This window comes from Triturus cristatus, chromosome 4_1 (genome assembly GCF_964204655.1).
Source record: "Triturus cristatus chromosome 4_1, aTriCri1.1, whole genome shotgun sequence".
Lineage (NCBI taxonomy): Eukaryota > Metazoa > Chordata > Amphibia > Caudata > Salamandridae > Triturus > Triturus cristatus.
Genome location: NC_140585.1, coordinates 1,147,900,023 through 1,147,915,158, shown reverse-complemented (window position 1 = coordinate 1,147,915,158; position 15,136 = coordinate 1,147,900,023). Strand labels below are relative to the sequence as shown.

At 41.2% G+C, this 15,136-nt stretch overlaps 1 protein-coding gene across 2 annotated transcripts in view; it reads left to right on the top strand.

Annotated features, from left to right (window-relative positions):
* Positions 1 to 7,388, top strand: part of MAP2K7 (mitogen-activated protein kinase kinase 7) — a 178,911-nt gene extending 171,523 nt beyond the window's left edge. For both annotated transcript variants that reach the window (XM_085654285.1, XM_085654284.1), the window contains 2 exons: positions 4,250 to 4,295; positions 4,876 to 7,388. In XM_085654285.1, coding sequence (XP_085510411.1) covers positions 4,250 to 4,295; positions 4,876 to 5,013 — 184 coding nt within the window. In that variant the 3' untranslated portion in view covers positions 5,014 to 7,388. The remainder of the gene's footprint in view (positions 1 to 4,249; positions 4,296 to 4,875) is intronic.
* The last annotated feature ends 7,748 nt before the right edge of the window (positions 7,389 to 15,136 follow it).

Sequence of the window (15,136 nt, the reverse complement as noted above, 5' to 3'; positions counted from 1 at the left end):
ACTGTGCTCAAAAATTCCTTTCCACCCCTTTTCCCTCTGGAAAAAATCAGTAATTTACTCCTGATAAAGGAAGGAGTAAAACTTTTGAGAGGGTGTGTAAGGTGGGTCCATAAGCATGAACATTTGTTTTCCTTGACCCCGAACAATATGTCCTGGCTAGTCCCATTACTCAAGTGACAGTAAACAACAGTTTTAGAGGCGGTCATGTTACCCAAGTAACACTGATTACCTGCAGAGCTCTGTTTAACTGATTCAGCTGTAACATGTGAATTCAGAAAAAAAAGAAAACATACACATACCTGACCCCACACCTCCTTTGCGAAAGAGGTAGAGTCTCAAAAAGGTTGGGACGCGGAGCTGGGGGTGGGACTTCAAGCCATCAATGCCTAAACTGCTATAAAATATATTGAAGGGGTGGGGTCTAGAGAGGGGAAGGCCACTCCTCCCCTGACCAAAAGCACTAATAGATTCTGTAGTCGCAGCCTGTTGCTAACCCAACACATTTTCAAAATCCATACTAGATAGAAAGTGCAGTGCCTCCTCATACGAGCTGTAAATCCTCTCTGGGTAGGGTGTTCAGCTCTTCAGTGGGTGACAGTGGGAAGAGAGACAATATTATGTGACCCACAGAGACACTTGCGAGTTGGCAGGTCTGCATGCAGAATATTTTGTAATAATGTAAAATAAATCATAATTATTTCAGGTGCTTGTAAATTTAGGACATACCTTCTTGAAACTCTGATGCTTTAAAGGAGTGCTCTCACCGTACGGATTACTGTTCATCCAGGAAGCAGCTATAGCTTCGACAACGAAGTGTCCTTATGATAACGCCAACACAAGGGGTATTAGAGTCGACACGTGAACAAACCTGTCTTGTGGACTGACTATCTGCTTGTAAACAGATGATTAGGAATTACCGATGTCCAGTCTCTGTATATTCTAGATAGAAAAATAACAGAACAGTTGATGTAGGAAGTGCTTCGTAGATGCAGCAGATGTAGGTTGCAAAATCACAGGCTTTGCGGTTTCAAAAACAAAAGACACTATATACTAAAGCTAGTTTGCGAGTATGGACAGTATTTGCGGCTTAGAAAGTGCATATGCCGAGATGCAGCAATAGAGGCCTGCTTTACCGTGCACACAATCCCTGCTGTTGCAGACCTGTGCCCCACTCACACAGTACAGTGCCTTCTATCTCGCGCACAATAATCAGGCAGGAATTTTTTGCGACATCCTGCAAATGTGTATCTAAGAAACTACGGCTTAGTACATTAGTAGCTTTAAGCACCGGTGCAAATCACCGACTGGTTGCGACCTGCCCTTTCTACACTGCTGTGCAATACACGGGTGCTGTCCGTATTTTCACACCCACCTTGCACGGTGCGCCATCACACTGGAAGATCTTGTCACACTTCGTCTTATCGTTTTGCTTTGAGAAGTTATGATTACACTGAGGATAGTTGTATTAATAGTGGTTTTACCCCTTCAGTGTAAATGCAGCATTAGAAACTAGAAGTTGTAAAAATAAAGCTTTAAATGGAACTGAAGAACCGCTTGCGTTCTGTTCACATTGCTCAAGGGAGCCTCGGTAACTGCCGAGCGGATCCCCTACCTGTCGGAGGAGGCGGAAGTGAACTTAGACCTGATACTAATCTAAGGAAAACAAACACCCAGGACGTAATCGAGGTAGTCGGTGTGAACTTTAGCACAAAGCTGACTGCTCGTGACCTGTCTGAAATAAACCTGGGTTCTCCAATGATGGGGGCCATGGGGCTGTTTCTCACCAGTGGCGGCAGTCTCAAATCGTGCCCGCTAGTGAGAAGTGATCCTAGCTATAGCATGAGTCTAACAGGGCATAGAGGCCCCTGGGCTGGGCAGAGGGGCATTTCATGCTACCAATCAATGAGGAGGACTAATGCACCCTTTCTTCTCATGTCTAGCAAAGACTTTGACCACACTGGGATGATGCCTCATTCCTGTGAAGTTTATATTATGAAACACCAGAGAAGAGAATATGTACATCTCATAATTGTGCTCCGGGAGAGCAGGAGAGCTCAGCACTTCCACTTCATTGGTTGGGGTTTGAATTGTTTCCAATGAAGTCAGTGTGCTACTAAACAACGTTGTTGAGACATATGGCCGTTGTAACACAGTTCATTTCTATTTAAAGTTGCCAGGGATTCCCAGGCTGACCACTGGGAATAAATCTAGCATAAGAATATATGAACGGTTACAACGTGGGATAGCTGAAGTCACAGGTAAATAACGAATTTCTTTCTGCTCCCTAACCTGTTAAAAGGGAGTTGGCAGTCGACCACAACTCTGGAGCCAGTAAGTCTTTCCTGGCAAAATGACAGCATTTCTGTGCAATACTTCTACCAAGTTTACCATCATATTGCATATAAAACAGATTTAGCTCTTGTCTAATTTCAGGTAGTCCTGGCTTTTATAGATTCCTCCCACATTGGTCAAGCCACTGACTTTGTCTTATTGTGAGCAGGAAGGTTGAATGGACATGGGCTTCACAGGGTGCCCTCCCCCAACACTCCTGGGGGCCCCCAATCCTTCAATGGAGGCCCCATTCAGCCTTCGACCCCTAAAAATCTGTGAGATATGGGAGACACCGGATCCCCCATCACATTCTGCAAGGCTGTAGGGGGGCATAATTTTGTGTTACACCTCTGGGGATAGGCCTCATAGCTTCCTGTTGGGGTGTACATGGTGTGCCCCGCCAGAACATAGAGGCCAATTCCAGGTTACATGCATAATTGTTGCATGTCCTGAGGCCAAAAATCACCAAGGTTTCATTTTGGGGCACTCTGGCCAGAAATGCATGCTCCCCAGAGTCATCCAGGAGCCATGTTTATTCCCAGCAGTCCCTTGTCCTGAGGGGTAATCAGAGTAAATATTATTGTTAAGGTAATTGTGTGTGTTGGGATTCAGGATACTGCTCCAGGTTGTAGAGCTGGCTATTGAGGATGGGAGGAAAGATCCTGCATAGCATTTAGAAGGTATGAGGAAAGGGGAATGTTGACAGGATTTCTGCAAGGAGCTGTTAAGTGCAAAGATCGTTATGTAACCAATATAGAGTTTTTATTATGCTGCTTTTCCTAGATTGGGAACAGATTGTTTATTTTTTTAATTTTTTGAAAAAAACAATGTTTAAAAAAAAAAGTTTGCTCTAATTTACGTGGTGTGGGTAATATATGTGATAAACATACTTCATAAGCAGAGTACTGGGTACATAACCTATTCTCACTACTTGTTGCTGTGATCCAGTCATGTGAAAGTTCATGGGAACTCACTGTTTCTGCGCATACTTCCCCATTCTTGGTAGGAAGATTTTGCTAGCTAATTCTCAAGATACATTAGCTATCTTTTCTCTAGCACTAGTTGTTCGCCCACTTATAGATGTATGTTTTCATCATTATGCATGTGTGCTTGTATGTAATATCACAAATCCTTGGGAAATGAAAAACATACTTTAGGGTGCAAAAAGTGGCATTTTTTTTCTTTCTTTTTTTAGAATGGAAAAACAAAAGCAAGCTGATCCCAGCCTCTAATAGGAAAAACAACTGTATTCTCACTTTAATACAGTTTTCAAAGAGTCCAGCACAGTGGTTGTCTGTCCTCAGTTCATTTTCCCAGCTCTGAGTAGGATCCCTGAAACAGTTTTTCATTTTTACACAACTTGACATATTCTACCTTTACGTTAATTTCAATATATTTTTCTTCTTGATGACTTTGGAAAATAAGTCTGTTTTCCCTCCTACTTTTCTCTCTGCTGATAAGCCCCCTCTCTCTAACAGGAATTCGGTCAGAGTGCAGATTAGTATAAAAATCTGGATAATTTCTCGGATTCTTGTTTCCATTTGCAAAAAATGCGCTTTGTTCTGAAATAAGAGATGTTGATTAACCATTTGTTGCCTTATGGGTACCACATGCCCAAGAATCCTTTCGGGGGCTACTCTGGTCCTCCTCTGGTCTACAACCATCAAAGGAAGCAAAAGGGCTATAGGAGGCTTTTCCCCAATCGTAATTCTTTCTGATCCATTTCTGGCTTGCTTGCCTACCATTTCCTTGACTTTAGGAGGTCATTATGCCCAAGGGGCATGATTGTAAAGCACATTGCCTTAGTGAAAGGTTGATATGTGGGAACATTTGTTACAGGTAAGCAATTTTATTCTTAACATTTACCTTGGAAAGCACTTTCCTGTGGGTTTATGGATCTTTTTTCTTTTACTTGTAGCCTTACTAAAGATCACAGGAAGCGACCAAAGTACAACAAACTACTTGTAAGTATGCAGAAAGAGGTGACTGGACTCTGGACACAGGTGGCTTTTGGGCAGAGAGCACATCTTAAAGTTGGAAACTGAGCTTGTTGCGGGGTCCAATATTATTGCGCTTCCTGATCACTGTCTGACATTGCTGAGGGTGTTCTCATACTTGCTCAAATAACTTGTTGCAATGGGTGACATTTGTAATCCCTTTTGGCCAGAGAGAGTCAGTTGTGTTGGTTTGTTATAGGAGCCCCTTTCACATCCGATTTAGCCATTGACATGGCACAATGGAGGTTGTTTGAGAGCAGATGAGAGGACTATGAAGCCTCCTCCCTCCTTCTCGTGATCGTCTAAATTTTGCTCTGTAGTTGAATACAATAAATTATACAAAGATAACTACTACTTCCTGGTTGGTTTGGTGGGGAGAAATATTGCTGTTCCCTCGGGAGATATAACCATCTTTGACCCGGCCACACTCGTTACTTTTAAAAGCCTGCTATCCAAACTTCTGTTTCTTTGTTAATGTTGTGATGTTGCTAACCCATCATACTCGTTGAGAGAAGCACAGACCAAACTCCTTTGTTTTCCTCTGCAGGAACACACCTTCATTAAGCATTATGAAACACTGGAAGTGGACGTTGCCTCCTGGTTTAAGGATGTTATGGCAAAGACTGAATCCCCACGCACCAGTGGCATCCTCAGCCAGCAGCATCTGCCATTCTTCACCAGGTAGCCTGCCAGGACCAGCAGCTTGGAGCAATGGAGGGGAGGATCAGGCTAGTGAAGAAAGTAGCATTGGAAAGAGCCAGATGCCATCTCCTCATCTTCTCCGCAACACTGCCACATCTAGAAAACCGTATGATGGAGGCCAAAGAGCATTTCACTTCACATGTTGTGTGCTCTGTCCTCCTCTCAGTATTTTCACTTTAGCTGTGCTCTGGTGTGTGGATTTTCGCTTCCGTTATGGCCAAGGTAGAATGCCTCGGGCATTGACAAGTCGAGGTGAAAAATGAGAGAAAGAACTGGCAAGATCTTTGCTATATTTCAGACAAGCGCTACTCCCTGACAATACAGAGTGATGGCAGTAGCTCTGTAATCTCTCAGATTTTTCTCTGGTCTTTGCTGCTTCATCATCGCTCTGAAAAGCAGTGCAGGAAACATGCTCACTCCTAATAAACACACATCGGAGTTGAAAGACAAAATCGAGAAGCTAACAAGTGCAAATGAACACACGTCTTCATTTATTTATTATTGTTTGGACGTCTTGGTGGCATAGGCTCACCTACATACCAGCATTGGGAGACTTTTGATTTCAGTGTCTTGGTGCCTAGCTGGATTGTGCAGACACTTATGATATTGATTATGTCCGAGGGTGGGGTAAGTGCACCTGCATACTAATGTATGGGGGCGGGTCTTCTAACTTCTTCGGCAATAGAAACTGACCTAATTACTGTGCTAGTCAGCTTCTGGTTAAACATCTCGTAGGAAGGTCATGGGCCTAAACAGGGGCCTTTGAATTTTGTTCCGTTCCACCAGTTCTTAGTAAGTCGGAGAGTTTGAAAGAAGACTTTTTTGTTTTGTTTTACATCACAGATGGGACATGCTTTCACTGCTAGAGGTAGTTCTATGTTTACTTATATTCTTAGTCACAGACCAGTGCACCTCAGAGTAGGAGTTTCCTTCAAACCTATGGAAGGGCAGAAATGTCTGCTTTGCTATGTACGGAGTATTTGCTCGTTAAACCTCAGGTGTTCTTTTTCGATTGGGTTTTGGAGTGGGACTGGATGGTCATGGAGGAGTGTTGCCAGGGTTGAAGCCCAGCCCTTGCATCTGTTTTACCAAAGCCAACCCTGGTCTGCTAACCCGAGCGGAGCAATTTTATTCTCCTTTTTGGGAAGTGACGGTTTCCATTGTCAAGGAACTTCGTCCTTGGTTTCACCACAATTTCCCTCTAAACAAAGTACTCAGTTTTGTACCAGATTGAGTGTGCATGCTGAGTGTGACCCTAGCAATTCCAAGTTTCTGAAGCTTCCATGGCCCTCTTGCAGTTCGGGTTTGATATTGCAGTTATTGGTGAGAAAGTTGTGCCTCGAACTCCATCTAATTTAAGGAAGATGTACATTACTAATGGCACTCAGCTCATTTCTCCATATTTAAAAGTATTGTTTGTCTCGAGCAGTATCTTCGGCTGAAGTTGAGGTGAGTGTGGAAATGTACCTTAGTTTTAACTTTTTTACCAGATCCATGTTTTTCCATTGAGCCTCATAATGGCTTGCTTGAAAGTCTTTTTGTAGCATCTTCATGCATTCCATTCCTAGTGTCAAGAAGTTAAATATTTGGATGATATTTTCAACTTTTGGAGATCTAAGTTCTAAAACCTAACCGAAAATCATGTGGTAGGAGCAAAAGCATGGCTGGTGATCACAAGTGGGATTTCAGTAATTTCCAGCAAAAACCTATAAACGTCTCCTTGACGCTAGTAGCAGGCTGACAGGCCAATGTATTTACCCATCCAGTTAATTCCAATTATAAGGGACACAGAAGTTTATTTTTAAAACCGTTTTGGAAACCTTAGTGAATGATAATAACCGGTCTCAGTACGTTTGAGCTAAAGTTTGTGAAATCAAACGAGAATGTATCAGTGGCTGGTGTTGGGATTGTCAGATGGGCAGTTTGTGTGGTGAGCGATTAAAGATGACGGTACTTTAATCATAAACTCGAGTATGTGAAAACCAAGGTGAAAGTAGCGGAGGCTAGTGACGTAAAGATTATCAAATGGGAAATTTGGGTGGTGAGCAATTGCAGGTGTAAAGTGACCTTTTAGTGTTCAGTGATAATCGAGAAACTCAACTTTGAGATCTGGAACTGTGGGTGAAAAGGCATTTTAGGAGATGAAGGCAAATTAAGAGATGAGCAAGGACTCAAGAGAATGGAGGTATGAGTGAGATTTAAAAGTTGAGAACAGCCCTGCATTGTGTGAAACTGTTCATGGGTCAAAGTAACATGAAACTTCCTGGAAACTGTGGAATAATGGGATTAGGTTCTAAAGGAGATAGCTATAAAATAATGACGTGAAGAAAGCATATGTCCAGGTCAAGGAAAGAAAAAGGCAGAGCAAGTGGGACCTGAAATTAGGTCATGCTTTAAGGAGAAGAAAATGCAGAAACTCCAGGTGATACAACAAGGAGTTAAACGAGAAATGTTTACCTTCCACAAGGACAGATACTGGAATCAAAGTTACGTTAGTCAAAAGAAGTGATCTTGAGATCCACTTCCTGTCATGCTGTAGGAACAGAGGTGGCATTGTTGGCAGACAAAGTTATTGGAGGTATGAGTAAGTTTAGACTGTGATAGAACAAGCAATAGATTCGAGACGTTTTGTTTTTTACAATGAAATGCACTAACGTTCTTTAAAGTGGGTATCCTTTCCAGAGGAACAAACCAAAATTAAGTTAATGCTTTGTGTTAAAAGTGAGAAAGGATTTCTGTACGTTTAAACAGGAAGAGGAGCTAGGAAATTGGAGATGGAGGCTCAAAAGGCAGGAGCCAGGCACTAGAGTATTGGGTAGGAAGCTTTATACCAGTGTGTGTGAAGAGCATCTTCGAAAAGTCTGGGTTGATGTCTAAAGGGCAGGAGTCAGGATTAGAAAGCCAGAGATGGTGAACTGGTATGTTAGCCGTAACGGTGTGAAGAGAAATGTGTGTGATGACAGTAAGGAATGAAGCCGCAGGATGGTTGTTCAAAGTGAGGTTATGATTAATATGGAGAGCAAACGGAGAACCAAACAAGCTGAAAAGGCAGAGTGGATATGGTGTTCAAGTCTAGAAATGTGAAATAATTCAACAGCAAGAGGCTTCACCCAGGAAGATCCTGGAAGCTTTACCATTTTGTGTATGGCACTAGTCAACTGCAGTAGGTATTGGCTTTTGTCTAATTTAAGACCTCAATACGCAGATAGAAGGTGCATTAAAAGGTTGAGAGACTTAACTAGTACTATTGACCAATTCCCAGGTGTTGAATACTTTTGTGCTTAAGGCTGCCAGTGCCATCTTTTCACACTCAGTTCAATAAGTTTCTCTTCACTTCATTACCAGGGCTTTCGATAAACGTTATGCTTTGAGAGATTCCAGAGAAGCCTTATATGATTAGTTATGGGCTACATTTTGGGGCATCTGCTTAAAACAAAATCACTATGAGCGGCCTAAAGTATTTGTTTCAGCTATTTCAGCAAGCACTAAGCAAATCTTCATTACCGCTTTCCTGAAAACTTGCCTGGAATCCTAAAATTAAGCATTATTAACTACGCAAGTATTATAGCGAGTGAAACATGTAGAGGTTTTGTTCATCTTTGAATCTGTCTCTTCAGGAAGCTCTTGCGACGTTGTAGTTCAGCTCTGCTCCTAGAAATCAGACTTCATCAAGAAATCTCCTTTGATATCATAAGTACTCACTAGCTCCACCTACATGCAGCATCCTGGAGCACTTTCTCTAGTCTAGTTATCTGCTGGAGAGCACATGTCATTTTATCTACTGCCGAAAGACTCATCTGGTTGTCCAATGGAAAAGCATGTCCACTTCCAATTGGTGGGCTTTTTTGGACACTTTCATTATGTTAAAGTCGACGTCTTCCTTTAATGTGGGCATTCACATTGTTTGGGAATTGTGTTAAAGTTTTCAGCACCAAAGAGCTAATACAAAAATGGAGAGCCTGAAACTCAGCAATATGATAACTGTTGGCATATAAAAGCGAGCTTCAGAGGGCAGGAGCAAGCATAAAGAATGTGTGGTATATGGAATTGTGGATGAGAGAACCTAGGGTGAGGAAAAGAAATATGAAAGTGAGAAGAACATTAATGAGGGCCAATATCATTAACCAGAAATCCATCCTTGTGGAATGTGACAATTGTGGAGTGAATTTTTAAAGCGGGCAGTTTTAAGGGGTAGCTGGTGGTGGTTCGAAAAGAGGACCTGAGACTGGGGCATTTCAAGGAGCGGGTTAGAAATTAATAGCAAGTAATTGAGGTCTGGAGCCAGAAACCTTGCGCTCTTAGTTATTGAAATAAGAGACTCTCTTCATACTGAAGACAGAAGTGTTGATATGGTTAGGAAGAATGATCAGAATTGTGAGAGGGATACGAGAAAAAAAAACTATGTGAAAGTAAGTCCCTGAAAGCATTGATGAGAATGAGAGATTGGATTGGGTGGAGAAAGTGAAAGTTGATACTGCTGAAGGAGGAGAGGCTTGACCACCTGGGATTGGGGTTTTGATGTTTGTGGACCAATAGATTCTAGACCACAGGGGGAGGTTGATAAGTGAGAGATGAAAGTAGGTTGAGAATTCATTTTTGTACTTGTTGGAAATGATGATGCAACCATCAGACCTTGCTTAAAATCAGTGGTAGAGTGTGTTAGAGTAGGAAATAGCTATGTTATTGAGAATGTATTGTACACTTAGCATTTTCCATGTCATGTAGATGGAAAAGTTGATGCAGGATTGTCATTTCGTGAGAGAGCTAAAAAAGACATGGGTAAGTTATTGCTATGTAGAAGTCTATAAGGTGCTGGAACCGGTTGTAAGGATGGGAACATGTACTAATCTTGAGTAGTCTTGCAAGTCTGTAAGAAGGCTGGTTGCTAAATATTTTACAAATAGAGTGGAAGATAATGAAACCGGACTGATTGGGTGATAGTGCTTCTTAACTTAAGGACTTCCAGAGTGCTCACACACACTATGTATAGAAGTATGTGATAGTGTTTCATATTGGATGGACTTGACAAGATCCGTGAAGAGGAAATAAGGAAGAGGTTTGTAGCAGAGCTGTTCTTGAACACTGCAAGACTTAAGTGAGCGTATGTAGCATTAACAGGTACTGCTCGGCTTTGTAAGATCTTATTGAGACAGACCCAGGTTGTATAAACCCAATGTCTTAGTAGGATTACTTTGAAGGAACGGATACACTCTTGTGTGGCCCTAGCGGCTACTGTATCAATAATTAGTTTGAGTTAAATACAGAACTCAAGTGGTAATTACAAGTAGGTAGTGGGCAATGCAACTGCAAGTGACCCATTTAGCTTTGATTCCTTGTGATCACAAATTATAACACTTCAACGTCCCAGGGAACTATTCTTGTAAGTTGCTTTTATCTTGGGTTGAACTTTGGTGAAAAAAAGAGGTGAAAGTATGTGATGATGGTGAGAGAAAGTAGAAAGACATGGTTGAAGCCTCAGATGTAGCTTGAAAAGGTGAGACATGAATGCTTTTAATGAGAAAAAACGTGAGAATGATTAAATGTGAAAAACATCTAGTTTTATTGGATAATGCAAAAAGTGAGAAATGTGAGAAACAAAAGTGAAACACAAACTGATGCTACATTGCTTTATCGCAAATGCTAAATGTAATCCAAAAGTGAGACCCTTTACCCATTCCTAATTTACAAAATTATTTACTCTCACCTTACTTTATGGGCTTTCTTTGACTCCAGCCCTTTCTCATGACTTTTGTGTGCATGTTCCCTAAAACCTTCCCCTAATCCCTTTCCCTAACCTAAAACTTTCTAGGACCTTATTCATGACCCCGACTGCTGTCTCTATTTCTATCCCTAATCATTTCCAGGACTTTTCAACATTTTTCTTCATTAAACGTGTCATCACTTTCTGTTTCTTCTATTGTTTCCTTTTCCACTTTTTTTTCTCATGCTAGTGACCTGGGTTTTTGCTGGAAACTGCTGTTGGGAAGGTACCTTTCATCTTCCTCTTTGGAAGAATGCATTGCTATTCTCACCTGTGGTCCCCCATGTGTACCTTGTGGGGAATGTAAGAAGGTGTTAATCCATTTTGCCCTTGAAATGTCCTTTGTCCTTTTTAGTTTCAAGTCCTAAGACATTTTAGTTGAGCTGTATCTTCTGCTGCATTCCACAGTTGTCCAAGTTTACCCAGTAGGGGTATTGCTGAGGCGCTGCCATTCTCATCATTGATTCTTTTTAACTTGTAGGCTTCGGTTATGTTGTTGATGCTAACAGCTTAAATAGTTGTTTTTTTCTGTCTGTACTTGCCTTTTTCATAATTTGCATCCCATCACACTTCTAGACAAATATTTTCCTATGACACTTAAGTGTCCTAATGTGAAGGGAAATATGTCATTTTCCAGCTCATGACGTGTTCCAAAATACTGGTTGTCTTGGACTTTCGATGATTATGTTCCAAAGTGACACAGAAGCAGAAGTGATAAAAAAAGAAAATTTAATCAATGATACATATGCAGCTTGCCCCCAGAATTGTAGAGTGGAGTTACGTCTGGGACCGTACCAGTGAAGGGTCTCTAAACACATGTAGACAACACAAGGGTACCTCGGAGTAGGTTTTGTTTGACAGGGCAGATAATGCTGTTAAATATTCCCCTACTTCCTTCCTGGCTTATATTTGTCCATTTTCACACTTTGTGTTTGAAACAGAGATGCAACGTGTGCATATTTTTAAACTTAAAAAAAAAAAACATTCCACAAACATGTACTCAGAGTAGACAAATTGTTTTTATTTATTTATTTATTTATGTATGTGCACAAAGAAAAGTTTTGTGACGTTGTTCAGACATTTACTCTACAGAGACAGAGCTGAGTCTAGATGTGATACACAATCTTGGTCTGTGCTGCCCCCTATTTATTTTTTTTAGATTGCAGTGGGTCCAGCAGAAGAGAAATTAAGCCTTTCATGATGGGGGATCTTTAGTGGTGATGCACAGTTCCCGAAGAAGGTTGGGCTCTGAGGTCTTTATATTAAGAAAGAACCATCCTTTTCTTATGTATTTTAAGCAGGGTTTCTTTTAAACCTCTTACGTAAACCAAAGTTCAGAAATGTTGGGCTTGCGTCTGGTTGAATGACTTGATACATTAGTTGCAAATTTTCATTTATTTGTATTTTCCTCCTTGGGTAGAATTCCCTCATACCCCTTCTTCTACCACACCACACATAGCTTGATTTTATTTCAGCTGTTCTCTGGATTTTTTTTCTAATGCAGTGGTCTTCAAACAATTTAATGCCACACCCCTTCTCTTAAATAATGTCATTGCAGGCGCCTCCAAAACAACAAGCAAGTTGAAGAATTTCAGGGAGGACGTGAGGGCAGATCTTCTAACAGATACACAAAACTGATTTGCAGTATTCTTTTTGGCTTAACACAATAAATGTCTTCAGTGCAAAACATAGTAAGCAAGCCTAACATTTTATATGGGAATGCTCAGTAGCTGGGAATTTTAAAACCCAGAAGCAATATACTGTTTCACTTTTTTGCTTGCAGTAAGTTCCGTATGTGAAATTACAAATATGTTGTAACAAGAGTAGCCAGAATGTATGAGGGATAGTAGTAGTTGAGGTTGCATCTTGCCTATGTTTTCTTCACGTTGTCCTACCCACCTTGCCATTTACCACATGTCACTTATAACACCTTCAACCTGCCCTGGCTGGTAGCCAAGATGTTTATGCCCACGCTTACATTGTAAAACACAAAACTACAAGTTATAAAATGGAATGTGCTGTTAAAAATCCTAGTGCTGGTTGATGTTGCGTGGGCTAGGTGGAATCTAGGAACATAACATTTCGAACATTGCAGTTGTCTTTGGGTAACCCTTTTAAATGACACTTACGTAACATGCAGTTGGCAGACCGCTCATCAAAAAAATATGCGATGTGCGATCTTTCCCATCATTGAGGGGTGAGGTGTTTTGGTAATTTGGGAGTCTTTTTTTAAAACTTATTCCCAACAACGTTAAGTATGACAAATGTCTAAGTCTACCACAGAACAGTTTATCAGCATGTTTGTCTGCATTCTTCAGGGACAGGCTAAGTGCCCATTTTTGACAAAGCTTTGCACTCATTTGGCATATTGTCTGGAGTTTAACTAGGGTATTCCATCCCAGAGTTTAAAGACCACTGCATTCTAATATGTGGATTCCCAGCTGCATCCACAGTGCCCAAGTGAATTATTTCAATGCATCCATGCAGTGACAGGAGCAGACTATTACCGAATCAAGGCATGGTTGGTCTGTTGCTCAAATATAAGTAATACTCTTTTCTAGCCTAAACCACTGTCATATGGGCCATCGTTAGCACTTTTTTGTTATTCGTAATGCTGTTCACTGAGTGTTGTGGCTCGATAGCATGCATTCAGTCAGATGAACCTTGCATTAAGTTCGCAAAATTATGCAGTCCATTAAATCGGCTGCCTTCCAAGGTCCAAATTCGTTCACGAATACTCTTTTGTGGACATAGATAATGCAGCTTGTGAGCACTCTGCTTTTACGGCTTGTCCTGATTTTACACTGTTTTTTTATGCCTGGATGTGGGTCAGTGTTTCTCCCCCTCCCCATCGCGCTTCTTTATCACAAGTATCACTCTTGCACACCAGTTGGTTTTGAAAGGGCCTCCTTAGGAGTGAGGTTGTCCGTTTTCCTTATGAGAGCAAAATGTATTAATTTATTTATATACATGCTCTTGTTACACATGGGCACTGTGTGTCCTACAAATTATGCCTCAGTTGCTTCGTAACGGCACGACTATGCTCATTTCTCAGACTTGCAAATGCAGTACAGTTTTAATTATATGCATTAGATCTGTAACTTCTCTGATTCCGTGTAGGTGACACTGGAGTCAGTGGTAAACTGGTGCTTCCCTGAAAAGTGCAGAATGGGGCAAGGCTTAATTGAACTGCCATCATTCAGATATTCTAGATGCTTGATGAGGAGCATATCTGCCTCAGCATTCTTATCGGCTGAGAGGTCCTAGCCTAAGGCTGTCCTTTAAAATTGTCCCAGATTCTATGGATGTTTCTGAACTACTTTCTCTCCCAGAACGTTTTGATCAAATATTATTTTTTGCCACGTTTTTAAGAATATTTTTTTACCTCCGAGGGATGCACAGAAGTATCTTTTTACTTGCAACATTTGAGGCTATGCTACATATCCATGGCTTTTCACCCAGATTTCAATAGATATCATGAACGAATACGCTTGCAGTGTAATTGCAAATATTTCAGAACCCTTAGTTCTCGGACTTAAATAAATGTGCTAATCTAGTGACTAAATATGCACTTATAACTTTAAACTGGCCGCTCATTTATTCTGAATATGTCTTCTTCATCCAAATGCAGAAGCTCACAGGGAGGCCCACTCATTTCGTTTGTGAGTGTACTCCAAGGACACCTGTGCTTCAGAGGTCCCAAAAGAAAAGCAATGAACCGAATGCTTGAAGTGAGACATTTTCTGCTGGATTTCCAATGAGGAGATTGAAGAAGGCGACCTTGGCAGTATTTGCTAGACTGTTACTGACTTTGAGTCTTTGGATAGATTGCCTTGTCGCGATGTGGTCAAGCTGCTCGCTGCTATAGTTAGTCCCCTATATTCATTGTTGATCCATCCTTACTGCTCAAGAAATGTGTATTGAGTGGGAAGGCCTACCCTAATGATTGTCTGCAATTATTCTGGTAAGGATTGATTTAATAGGTTTCAGCTAAATTTCAGGGCAGAATTTTGGAATGGGTAACACGCTTTTCTGGCGGCTTCTTTCAATTTAGTGATACGGTTGGCTGTTGCATCTAATTTGTGTTTCCACCAATTGAATCTTTGTAGCCAAATAACAAAGGCTTCTTCTTTGGTTCTTTTGTTAGGATTGGGTCTTATGCTTAGCATACTCAATGTCCTTGCACCTAGACCTCAGGCTTGCCACTGTCTTATGTCTAAGAACAGTCCCAGAATTTTCGTGAGCAATACCAACTGTTTATGTGAACCAAGATAGGGCATGGTGTTGAAAGAGACTAGGCTAGAGGTACTAATTCTCCTTTGAGCATTTGCCCAAGTTAGTAATT